Source organism: Panulirus ornatus, chromosome 23 (genome assembly GCF_036320965.1).
Source record: "Panulirus ornatus isolate Po-2019 chromosome 23, ASM3632096v1, whole genome shotgun sequence".
NCBI lineage: Eukaryota > Metazoa > Arthropoda > Malacostraca > Decapoda > Palinuridae > Panulirus > Panulirus ornatus.
Genome location: NC_092246.1, coordinates 1,177,437 through 1,191,167, shown reverse-complemented (window position 1 = coordinate 1,191,167; position 13,731 = coordinate 1,177,437). Strand labels below are relative to the sequence as shown.

The window sequence follows — 13,731 nt, the reverse complement described above, 5'->3', positions numbered from 1 at the left end:
TCATACATACTACCAGACAACACTTAACTCCTACAACTCATTCCTCACACCTCTAGATTCCTGCAGTGAGTGCTATTCACTAGCCCTGCCTTTTGGCAAAATGTTAGGTGCAGTAGAAATAATTAGTAGGTAGGAACATTAAAAAGGAGCATTAGGTTGAAACATTACGTGTGTAGCAACATTAGCTGGGAGCACTGGGTAAACATATAAGGAAGTTAATGGTAGGAACATTTGGCAGAAGTCTCTGAAAACAATGCACTAGAGTTGCCATATGCCAGTGGCCTGTTAAGGGTGAGGCAACAAAAGCTAAAAAGCAGCACTGGAGTTCAACAATCATGGAGAGACTTGTGCCAAGGCTACCCCCTTAGGAGAGTCCCCAGAGGGAACATGCATCAGAGATATAGACAGATATATTTTTTTTTTTTTTTCATACTATTCGCCATTTCCCGCGATAGCGAGGTAGCATTAAGAACAGAGGACTGGGCCTTTTTTGGAATATCCTCACCTGGCCCCCTCTGTTCCTTCTTTTGGAAAATTAAAAAAAAAACGAGAGGGGAGGATTTCCAGCCCCCCGCTCCCTCCCCTTTTAGTCGCCTTCTACGACACGCAGGGAATACGTGGGAAGTATTCTTGCTTAAATCAATGTGATTCATAAGAAAACTAAAAAGTTCGTAAAATTACTAGATACACCAGTCAGACTTAGTGTTGTCAAGGTTAGGCAAGCACAAGCAGCAATACCTTTATTTTTGTTAGAAAACTTTCTCCTGCCTCAACATTTAATCCTGGATGAGCCAGTGTCCATAAAATCATTTTTCACACAATCGGATGACAAATCACCATTGCCATATTATTCAAAATCATCTGTCTAGTCCTGTAAAGCTAGCTAAAAGCCACTTGTTTTCCTTCATGAAAATGTACTTTCATTGCCACCTCAAACACCACTCATGCATGGCAAACAGCCTTGAAACTGAATCATAAAATTCAGTGCATAAATATCTGTCAGGAGGCATTTCTCAGCTCAGGTAAATATCCATCTGGATATGTTGATCAGTGTCTGTAAGGGTAAAGATAGGTAAGTATGAAGGTACAGTGGTCTTGACAGAGTCATAAGGTCTAAAGTCTTGGGACATCAATACAAAAGAAAAGAAGACAATGGATGTGTTGAAAATGAAATGAATGAGGTGGATATTTAGATGAAAGGAAAGGTGTGATTGTAAGAATAATCAGGCCAAGATGGCCAACCAGGGGGTCCTGAAATGGTCCAAGAACATGGAGAGCATGAGCAAAAAAAGACTAAGAGGATCTATGCACAAATAATGGAGGAAGTAAGTGTGTGGGGGGAAACTAAGTATCACAAAGAGGGATGGCGTGAAAGAGGCCTCATGGTCATCTGGTTATTTAGTCTTTAGGTCTATCAAATGTCATGGGTCATTAAGGCCATCAATATGTAATAATAACTGATTGACTTATCTTGAGCACCTTCCTCAGGTGTTGAAGATAATTCCAAGACCAAACACTCTCTTTGGCAGCTCTGGATTAACAGAACCTGAACATTCAGGAGTGTAAGAAATGTGCAATTATGAGAACATGGATTCATGAGGTATATGAGGAGCACTGTGCTGTCACTGAGATAAACTAGGCATATAAAGCAGTCATGGTTAACTCTGGAGTAGTTTGTGGAGATTGGTTAAGGATGTTAGCTGTGTGTTTTGGCAATCATATATAACAGCTGGAAGTCTGCAAATAAGGCCATTGTTGCTTTGTTCTTTAAAGTAAGAACGGCAATAGGGTGAAAAAAAACACAAACTGCATAACTCGTAATAGCAAATTCTGTAATAAAAGCAAATAATACTGTACACATACATTGTGTTAAAAAACACAAGGATACTGCAAGTAAGTTAAAACTGGACATAAAGAACTAACCTTAATGTATACTTTCTGCTGGACGGATAGGTCATTCCACTTATACTTTATAGCATGTTCCAGAAGTTGTAAACCTAGGTGACGGACCACTGGTTCTTTGTCATGGTGAGCCAAGTGAAATCCACAGCCCAAAACCAGCTCACTCTCTTCTTTCACCTGTGGGCATTAAATACTTAGATGTATTCAACCTTTTATCTTTTATGTTTACTTGTATTTCCCATGTTCAACAGCTCAGTTTCCTTAGCATGGAAATTATATCTTAGGCATGTGGAGGGTCTTCCATGCCAAATCAATTATTCTGATGATGATGATGAGATGTGTGGGGTCCAGATAGCAAATAATTTAGTGTTACTTGTATGTGACTGCGTAGTGCAGTTTCAGATTGGTTCATAACTAATTCTATAACTAACCACTCTGTAATGAATCACCAACCCCCAAGAAGAAAAAACTTAACCTTGCTTCAAACAACAGTAACCTTTACTCTCAGATTATCCAACCTCTAACATATATAACATTGACAAACTGAACTGACTGGACAAGCACCAATCAACTGATGTCCCAACTCTTCAACGTGATATCCAACCCACTAGACATTAACCCATTAGAAACTACACTTCCCAGACAAACACAAGTCATGCTCTCCCATCTATACAATGAACATCACCCATCACTACAAATACCAATTCAACAGAAACCAAAACCCTTCATGTTCAAGATGCAATTACCATAAAGATGAAACTGAGCACTCAACTCAATTGTCATGCACTCTCTGCACATGGACACACAAAACACAAAGACATTACACCTGACAACTTTTGGTCTCAACCACTGGACATCGCCAGTTTCCTGAGTGTTAAAGGAGCCTTATAAAGATACAAGGGAGTCCTGGGGCAGGAAATAATCAGTAAGTAGGAGAGTTGAAGACTGAGAGAGGTTAGGAGTTGCTTGTGCTTGTCATACCATTATGGTCAGAAATGAAAAGATTTTGTTTATGTGGTGTTTCTAGCAGGTAAGATCTGTAAATACAGGCAGCCAAAGTGTGAGGCAAGGGTAAGTTTTTCATTTCTACCTATGTAGTGGCTTTGGTGGAGGGGAGCTGAGTATCACGCACAGGTCTGGATGCAGACAGACAAACAGGACTGAACCAGAAATGTCTCTACTGAGCTGCAATGAGTGTTGGTGGTTGTAAGAGTGCTCTATTTTGAGCAGTTTGTGAATGTTATTACCGCTCTTAAAAAGGTAAATGACCTGGCAGGTAGGGAACAGTTTAGGATGGAGCATATAATTGTAGAGGATGCTATTGGATCTTTTTCTTGCCAAGAGCTGGTGCCAGTATGTGTTCTGGGTGTTTAGTTTATCTATGGAATTTGCACTGATGTTTGAGATGTGGAGGCTGAATGTATCATATCCTATGAGACAACTAGGAAAGTTCATGTTTTGTTGAATGAGAGTGGTTTATAAATCGGGGTTATGTTGAATGGGAGTGGTTTACCATCCAGGGATATGTTGAATGGGAGTGGTTCACCATTCAGGGTTCTGTAAGAGTGAAGGTTGTTGCTGTTGCTACTATTATCCTTTTCATTATCATTATCATCATTATCATTATTATCATCAATGAGGTTTGGTTGTGGATAAGGGGCTGTGGTTTACAAACAATATACATGACAGCTAGAGACTGGGCATGAGCAAATAAGGTCATTCTTCATCTTTTCCTGGCACTTCCTTACTAAAAAAGGAAACAGCATACATGTGTAAGAAAAAATTATCACTATCATTACTGTTACTACACATAATCCCAGAATTATTTTCATGGGGCACCAGCAGCTTCAAGGCTGCACTACAATCAGAAGTAAAATGATGACTCCCTATGGAGCATGAGATTTCTTAGCTCACAGTAGATAATTTACCTTCTCAAGAAGATTATACGATGCCAGCCTGACTGCATGTGGGACTGTGGGGTCTAGAGTAGTGTGGACAGCTTGGGCTAATTGACCTGCCACATGTATCACCTCTTGGGGAATCTCCATCCTGCCTCACTGCCTTCACAAGGCTCTCACACCCCATATAACCTGACAAAATAAGAAAAATATATAGAGACAGCAGATTACAAAGATTTCAATTGACACTATGTGGTGTGCAGGGTTATTTGAGTAGGAAATGATAGAGTAAGAGAGATGTGGTCATATGAAATGTATGGTTGAAATAGTTGGTGGGGATATACTGAACTGGTTTGGAGAAATGTAGAGAAAGAGAGAGGAGAGGTTGACAAAGAGTGTATACGTATCATAGGTGGAGAGGACAAGGCTAAGGGGGGAGACCAAACTGGAGATAAATAACAGGAGCAGTAAAAGATTTTGAGAGCTCATGGCTTGAACATGCAGGAGGCTTTAAAGAGTATATGGGATAGAGTGAATTAGAGTGATGTGGTATAAACCAGGTGATGCTATCAGTGGATTCAACCAAGGTTTATGAAGTGGTATGGTAAAACAACAGAAAAGTCTGTGGAGCCTGGATGAGGATGGGTGCTGTCATTTTGGTGCATTACATGACAGTTAAACAGTGGATGTGAGCAAATGAGGCCATTTCTTCTTTCTGTTAGTGAAACCACCTAACACAATGAGGAAACAGCATACAAGAATGAAAAAACTTCATAATGGGGTGAGTTATGAAGACTAGAAGACTATTGGGTTTAATACTGTAAATGTAGAGTAAATTGATTAAGTCAATGGAACCTATGAAAACTACATGCAGCAGGGGTTGGAAAAGGGTGCAATCTTGGAATTCAGTTCCTTAATGACAAATATGTTAGGTTTAGTCTTGTTAGATTTCTTTTCTTTATACTTATTTGGCCTGGAAACATCAAGCAGAATTTAATCTAACATGGTTTCTTCATAAATGGTAAAACTAAACCTCTACATCCTACAACTTTTCATTCGCATATGGAACAAAACCTGTCTGAAACCTGCTTTTCATCCAAACATGAAAACCAAAACTTAAGTAAAGCTGCTCAATTTTCTTTAATTCCACTTTTTCCCAACTAAGGTTTTAAAAGTCTAAGTCAAAACACTAATGGCATCAAAATCGGTATTATTACCGTTCTGTCCACCCTGCAAAATCAAATTTAGTTTGGTTTGGTTAAAATTGTTTTTCTGTGGTTTCTGATGTCTTATGAACTATTATGACCTTCCGTTCATCGTAAATCACTACTTTTTGTAATATCCCCAACTATAACACCGGTTCCCACTGAGGGGCCCCCATTAACGTTGGATATCTCACAACGTTGTGATCCGGGTGGCAATGAAGGTCAGAATCGTGCAAAACACATCAAAAACCACCGAAAAAAAAAACAATTCTCAACTTTCAGACAAGTGGATGTCCTAAACGTAATATTACCTAAAAAAAACTGCACATTTAGCAATTCATTCCACTATCCAGTTCTCCATTCATCTATCTAACTATATCATTGAAACCCTTATCTTGCAGTTTACCTTATTAACCATTATACTTATCAAATGTTTACTCTAACCATTCCTCAAAAGAAATCTCAATAGATATCTAAAGTAATAAACAGGGTATTATCCTATACAGTTGGTTTACAAGTACTTCCTGAAACGAGCTGTACACATGCCAATTCCCGAATCCCGTTAACTTGATATTAGTTTCGTTATTTCACTACAACAAGTGATCGCCGATTGTTCCAATCCATTAATTAACAACCATCTGATTCATTTCAAATCACCAAGCAAGGAACAAGTAGTTTGTTTACATTCAAGCGAACAAAGCATCATTCATTCTGTGTACAAGTCAAATTCAAATAAATGTCGAAGCCCATTAAAATGTATTTCGTAGGCATTATCACTAACAAATAAGTGAGCACACGTCAAGAAATATCAATATGAAATGTGTGTAACTTTACGTACAAGTTCTAGCTAGGACGCTGTGTGTGCTGCCTTCAGGTGCTGCTCTCACCAATACTATCGTCTACCTTAGCATCATGTGTCGTTTAACAAACTTTTCTTAAGATAGTCTCATGTGAGAGAGATAAAGTGTCATCAGATAATATAAAATAACACACATTATAACCTCTAATCGTCCAATGAATAGAATGCCGGTAACAGAACTACACATTAAATTTGCCTCATATCACGATTAACTAACGCAATAGAATTAATCATTTCGCTGTATTACGGCTTCATCTAGTTCGCATTTATTCAATGGACTATGATACGTATAAACTCTCAGAAAAATCATATACCTCTTTGACTGACTAAGAATGTATTATTTGCTGGATTAATATGATAATTATTGTGCATCATTAAGTTGTTCAAGTCCTTGCACCTTAAACAAAACAAACCCCCATGGCGGGCTGCTCAAAACTGATATACCTCTGTCCATTCACAGATATATGATATTTTTGCGTCAATTGCACTCTTTTAGTTTAGTAATTTTTATGTAATCGTTATATTTATAAGATGTATTTCCACAATCAATTTTCAAACGCTGTAGCAAACAATACATCTGCAAAGTTATCAGTTAAAAATTGGCTTATAGAAGTTTGTAATCTTGGCTGTCCATGGCATATGAACATACGTGGGATGCATATACAGTGCCACTGTAAAAAAGGCAAGGTTCTTCTGTTCAACCTTCTTGAGATTATAAGTACATGGAGGGGAGGGTTTTCATCTCTCTCTCTCTCTCTCTCTCTCTCTCTCTCTCTCTCTCTCTCTCTCTCTCTCTCTCTCTCTCTCTCTCTCTCTCTCTCTCTCTCTCTCTCTCTCTCTCTCTCTCTCTCTCTCTCTCTCTCTCTCAGGCTGGTGGCTGAGTTTGGGTAAATGTGTGAAAGGATAAAGTTGAGAGTGAATGTGTGGATGCAAGGAGGACAGGTTATTCGGGGTGTGAGTTTGAGTGGATAAAACCTGTTGTAAGGAAGGTGTTTTAGATTCATGGCAGTGAATAAGGAGGCGAATGGAACCATGAGAGCCGAAGTGAGCCGTAAGGTGGATGAGAGGGCAAAGGTTTCTGGGGTACTGAGGAATGTGTAGATAGAGAGGTTACTGTCTTACGGGCTAAGATGGGTATGTATTTTAGTAGAGTAGTCCCGTTGGTCATTATACGGATGCAAAGCGTAGGTCATGATAAAAAGTAGTGAAGAGGATGAATAGTTGGAAATAGAATATTTGCAGACAATATGTGGTGTGAGGAGAGTTGACCATATAAGAAATGACAGGGTAAGAGAGGTGTGGTAGTAAGGGGAGTATGTATGAGAGAGCTAAAGAGGGTCTGCTGAAATGCTTCGGGAATACAGAAAGGATCAGTAAGGTAAGGATGACTGAGAGGGTAGTAATGTCAGAAATGGAGAAAACAAGGAAAAGGAGGAAACTGAAGGGGAGTGAGAGGAATAATGAAAGGTGATGTGAAAGTTCAGGACCCGAACATGTAGGAGGGTTTGAAACATGAAAAGGATAGAACGAACTGAGGCGAAGTGCTGTCAATGGACTGATCCAGAGCATATGAAGCGGCCGGGGAAAAGCACTGAAAAGTCTATGGGGCCTAGTGGTGGATGAAGGGCTCTATTTTCAGTGCATTATACACGGTAGCTGGAGTGTAAATGTGGGCGAAAGAAGCCATTTCTTCGTCTGTTGCTATCGATGCCTCGCGGAAAATTGCAAACGTGTGTAGGAGACCTTATTGGAGATAGAAGAATGGAGTGAAAAAGATTTTGAGTGATTAGAGCCTCAAATTGAAAGTGGGTGAAAGGTGTTCACAGAATAGAGTGAAATGGAACGATGTGGTACACAGGGGTTGACAAGTTGCTAATAAATTGAATTAGGGCATATGAAGCGGTCGGGAAAAACCACGGAAAGGTCAGTAGGACCTGGTTGTGGATAGGGAGCTGTGGTTCCGGTTCGGTGCACATTCCAGTTAGAGAAATGGATGTAAGCGAATGCGGCCTTTCTTCGTCTGCTCCTAGCGCTTCCTCTCTAAAGCGGGAAACGGGGATCAAGTATGAGGGAGCAAGTAGGAATATATGTGTATATATGTATGTAAATACATGTATATGTGCGTGTATGGGCGTGTATATATATATATATATATATATATATATATATATATATATATATATATATATATATATATATATATATATATATTCTATCTATTATACTTTGACGCTGTCTCCCGCGTTAGCGAGGTAGCGCACGGAAATAGACGAAAGAATGGCCCAAACCTTCCACATACACATGTATATACATACACGTCCACACACGCACATATACATACCTATACATTTCAACGTATACATATATATACATACAAAGATATATGCATACATACACATATACATAATTCATACTTGCTGCCACCCCGCCACACATGAAATGACAGCCTCCTCCCCCCGGACGCGCGCGAGGTAGCACTGGGAAAAGACAACAAAGGCCACATTCGTTCACACTCAGTCTCTAGCTGTCATGTATAATGCACCGAAACCACAGCTCCATTTCCACATCCAGCCCCCACAGAACTTTCCATGGTTTATCCCAGACGCTTCACATGCCCTGGTTCAATCCATAGACAGCACGTCGACCCCGGTACACCACATCGTTCCAATTCTCTATTCCTTGCACTCCTTTCACCTTCCTGGATGTTCAGGCCCCGATCGCTCAAAATCTTTTTCACTCCATCCCTCCACCTTCAATCTGGTCTCCCACTTCTCCTCGTTCCCTCCACCTCTGACATATATTCTTTTTGTCAATCTTTCCTCACTCATTGTCTCCATGTGCCCAAACCATTTCAATACACCCTCTTCTGCTCTCTCAACCACACTCTTTTTATTACCACACATCTCTCTTACCCTTTCATTACTTACTCGATCAAACCACCTCACACCACCTATTGTCCTCAAACATCTCATTTCCAACACACCTACCATCCTTCTCACAACCCTATTTATAACCCACGCCTCGCAACCATATAACTTAGTTGGAACCACTACTCCTTCAAGCATGCCCATTTTTGCTTTCCGAGATAATGTTCTCGCCCTCCACACATTCTTCATCGCTCCAAGAACCTTCGCCTCATTCCCCACCCTGTGTCTCACTTCCACTTCCATGGTTCCATCCGCTGCCAAATCCACTTCCAGATATCTAAAACACTTCACTTCCTCCAGCTTTTCTCCATTCAAACTTACCTCCCACTTGACTTGTCCCTCAACACTACTGTACCTAATAACCTTACTCTTAGTCACATTCACTCTCAGCTTTCTTCTTTCACACACTTTACTAAACTCAGTCACCAGCTTCTGCAGTTTCTCACCCGAATCAGCCACAAGCGCTGTATCATCAGAGAAAAACAACTGACACTTCCCAAGCCCTCTCATCTACATCAGACTGCATACTTCCCCCTCTCTCCAAAACTCTTGCATTCACTTCCCTAACAACCCCATCCATAAACAAGTTAAACAACCATGGAGACATCACGCACCCCTGCCAAAAACCGACATTCACTGGGAACCAATCATTTTCCTCCCTTCCTACTCGTACACAAGCCTTACACTAGCCTAACACTTCTAAATCCACACCGCTCTTCCCCAATCTGATGCTCTGTACATGCCTTCAACCTCTCAATCAATACCCTCCCACATAATTTCTCAGGAATACTCAACAGACTTATGCCTCTGTAATTTGAACACTCACCTTTATCCCCTTTGCCTTTGTACAGTGGCACTATGCATGCATTCCGCCAATCCTCAGGCACTTCACCATGAGCCATACATACATTGAATATCCTCACCAACCAGTCAACAACACAGTCATCCCTTTTTTTAATACACTCCACTGCAATACCATCCAAACCCGCCGCTTTGGCGGCTTTCATCTTCCGCAAATCTTTCACTACCTCTTCTCTGTTAGCCAAACCATTCTCCCTGACCCTCTCACTTCGCACACCACGACCAAAACACCCTATATCTGCCACTATATCATCTAACACATTCAACAAACCTTCCAAATTCTCACTCCATCTTCTCACATCACCACTATTTGTTATTACCTGACCATTATACATATAGAGTGGGCTATAGATAGAGTTGTGCGGAGGAGGGTGGATGTGCTGGAATGAGATGTTTGAGGACAATATGTGGTGTGAAGTGGTTTGATCGAGTAAGTAATGAAAGGGTAAGAGAGATGTGTGGTAATAAAAAGAGTGTGGTTGAGAGAGCAGAAGAGGGTGTTTTGAAATGGTTTGGTCACATGGAGAGAATGAGTGAGGAAAGATTGACAAAGAGGATATATGTGTCAGAGGTGGAGGGAACGAGGAGAAGTGGGAGACCAAATTGGAGGTGGAAAGGTGGAGTGAAAAAGATTCTGAGTGACCGGAGCCTTAACATGCAGGAGGGTGAAAGGTGTGCAAGGAATAGAGTGAATTGGAACGATGTGGTATACCGGGGTCGACGTGCTGTCAATGGATTGAACCAGGGCATGTGAAGGGTCTGGGGTAAACTATTGGAAGTTTTGTGGGGCCTGGATGTGGAAAGGGAGCTGTGGTTTCGATGCATTATATATGACAGCTAGAGACTGAGTGTGAACGAATGTAGTCTTTATTGTCTTTTCCTAGTGCTACCGCGTGCACTTGCGGGGGAGGGAGTTGTCATTTCATGTGTGGCTTGGTGGCGACGAGAATGAATAAGGGCAGACAGTATGAATTATGTACATGTGTATATATGTATATGTCTGTGTGTGTATATATATGTATACGTTGAGATGTATTGGCATGTATATGTGCGTGTGTGGACGTGTATGTATATACAAGTGTATGTGGTTGGGTAGGGCCATTCTCTCGTCTGTTTCCTTGCGCTACCCCGCTAACGCGGGAGACAGCGACGAATTATAATAAATGAAATAAAGTATATATATAATTGCTGTTTCACGCGGCAGCGAGGTAGCGCCAGGAAACAGACGAAGATTGGCCAATCCACTCATATACACATACGCACATATACATACACATACGCAGACATTACATACATACACAAGTACATATTCATACATGCTTGCCTTCATCTATTCAAATCGCTACCCCACCCCACAGGAAACCAGCATCGCTATCACCTGCTTCAGCTGTCATGTATAATGCACTGAAACCACAGCTCCCTTTCCACATCCAGGCCCCACAAAACTTTCCATGGTTTACCCCAGACGCTTAACATGCCCTGGTTCAATCAATTGACAGCATGTCGGCCCAGGTATACCACGTCCTTCCAATTCACTCTATTCCTTGCACGCCTTTCACCCTCTGCAAGTTTAGGCCCCGACCACTCAAAATCTTTTTCTCTCCATCTTTCCATCTTCAATTTGGTCTCCCACTTCTCGTTCCCTCCACCTATGACACATATATCCTCTTGGTCAATCTTTCCTCACCCATTCTCTCAATGTGAACAAACCATTTCAAAACACCCTCTTCTCTCAACCACACTCTTTTTATTACCACACATCTCTGTTACCCTTTCATTACTTACTCGATCAAACCACCTCACACCACATATTGTTCTCAAACATCTCATTTCCAGCACATCCACCCTCCTCCGCACAACTCTACCTATAGCCCACGCCTCGCAACCATATAACATTGTTGGAACCACCATTCCTTCAAACATACCCATTTTTGCTTTCCAAGATAACGTTCTCGACTTCCGCACATTCTTCAACGCTCCAAGAACTTTCGCCCCCCTCCCCCACCATATGATTCACTTCCGCTTCCATAGTTCCATCCACTGCCAAATCCACTCCTAGATATCTAAAACACTTCACTTTCTCCAGTTTTTCTCCATTCAAACTTACCTCCCAATTGACTTGTCCCTCAACCCTACAGTACCTAATAACTTTGCTCTTATTCACATTTACTCTCAGCTTTCTTCTTTCACACACTTTACCAAACTCAGTCACCAGCTTCTGCAGTTTCTCACATGAATCAGCCACCAGCGCTGTATCATCAGCGAACAGCAACTGACTCATTTCCCAAGCTCTCTCATCCCCAACAGACTGCATACTTGCCCCTCTTTCTAAAACTCTTGCATTCACCTCCCTAACAACCCCATCCATAAACAAATCAAACAACCATGGAGACATCACACACCCCTGCCGCAAACAAACATTCACTGAAAACCAATCACTTTCCTCTCTTCCTAAACGCACACGTCTTACATCCTTGATAAAAAAAATTCATTGCTTCTAACAACTTCCCTCCCACACCATGTATCCTTAATACCTTCCACAGAGCTTCGCTATCAACTCTATCATATGCCTTCTCCAGATCCATAAATGCTACATACAAATCCATTTGCTTTTCTAAGTATTTCTCACATACATTCTTCAAAGCAAACACCTGATCCACACATCCTCTACCACTTCTGAAACCACACTGCTCTTCCCCAATCTGATGCTCTGTACATGCCTTCACCCTCTCAATCAATATCCTCCCATATAATTTACCAGGAATACTCAACAAACTTATACCTCTGCAATTTGAACACTCACTTTTATCCCCTTTGCCTTTGTACAATGGCACTATGCAAGCATTCCGCCAATCCTCAGGCACCTCACAATGAGTCATACATATATTAAATAACCTTACCAACCAGTCAATAATACAGTCACCCCCTTTTTTAATAAATTCCACTGCAATACCATCCAAACCTGCTGCCTTGCCGGCTTTCATCTTCCACAAAGCTTTTACTACCTCTGCACTAAACTGCATCTATCTTGGCCTCTTGAGGGTAATCTTGTTAGATATGATTAGCTAGAGGTATCTGGCAGCGGATGGAACCATGGAAGCGGAAGTGGATCATAGGGTGGGGGAGGGGGCGAAAATCCTGGGAGCCTTGAAGAATGTGCGGAAGTCGAGAACATTATCTCGGAAAGCAAAAATGGGTATGTTTGAAGGAATAGTGGTTCCAACAATGTTGTATGGTTGCGAGGCGTGGGCTATGGATAGAGTTGTGCGCAGGAGGATGGATGTGCTGGAAATGAGATGTTTGAGGATAGTGTGTGGTGTGAGGTGGTTTGATCGAGTAAGTAACGTAAGGGTAAGAGAGATGTGTGGAAATAAAAAGAGCGTGGTTGAGAGAGCAGAAGAGGGTGTTTTGAAATGGTTTGGACACATGGAGAGAATGAGTGAGGAAAGATTGACCAAGAGGATATATGTGTCGGAGGTGGAGGGAACGAGAAGTGGGAGACCAAATTGGAGGTGGAAAGATGGAGTGAAAAAGATTTTGTGTGATCGGGGCCTGAACATGCAGGAGGGTGAAAGGAGGGCAATGAATAGAGTGAATTGGATCGATGTGGTATACCGGGGTTGACGTGCTGTCAGTGGATTGAATCAGGGCATATGAAGCGTCTGGGGTAAACCATGGAAAGCTGTGTAGGTATGCATATTTGCGTGTGTGGACGTGTATGTATACACATGTGTATGGGGGTGGGTTGGGCCATTTCTTTCGTCTGCTTCCTTGCGCTACCTCGCAAACGCGGGAGACAGCGAAAAAAAAAATATACATATATATATATATATATATATATATATATATATATATATATATATATATATATATATATAGTATCAAGAAACGGGGCAAACGAAAGTAAGTCTCTAGCCTAACACACTAATAGTAGTCACTTAAGATAGTAGGATGGCTGGAGGGTGTAGATGATGGTGGAGGACGAGTGACAGCGGGTAAGGCGACCACTCCCAGGGACAGGCCAGCTCCCTGCATCCTGGTCATCCACCCGTGCTACCACAGGAGGATTGACCCCGCCA

General features: G+C 41.4%; 1 protein-coding gene across 2 annotated transcripts in view; it reads right to left on the bottom strand.

The window, feature by feature from the left end:
- The window catches only part of Ranbp21 (exportin-5-like protein Ranbp21), an 81,688-nt gene extending 75,787 nt beyond the window's left edge, over positions 1–5,901 (bottom strand). The window contains exons 1-3 of one of the 2 annotated variants that reach the window (XM_071676388.1): positions 5,844–5,901; positions 3,831–3,992; positions 1,924–2,079 (exon numbers count right to left, since the gene is read on the bottom strand). In XM_071676388.1, coding sequence (XP_071532489.1) covers positions 1,924–2,079; positions 3,831–3,950 — 276 coding nt within the window. In that variant the 5' untranslated portion in view covers positions 3,951–3,992; positions 5,844–5,901. Of the gene's footprint in view, positions 1–1,923; positions 2,080–3,830; positions 3,993–5,017; positions 5,163–5,843 lie in introns of those variants that run through there. The other variant, XM_071676390.1, reaches the window with a different exon arrangement.
- Positions 5,902–13,731: the final 7,830 nt, after the last annotated feature.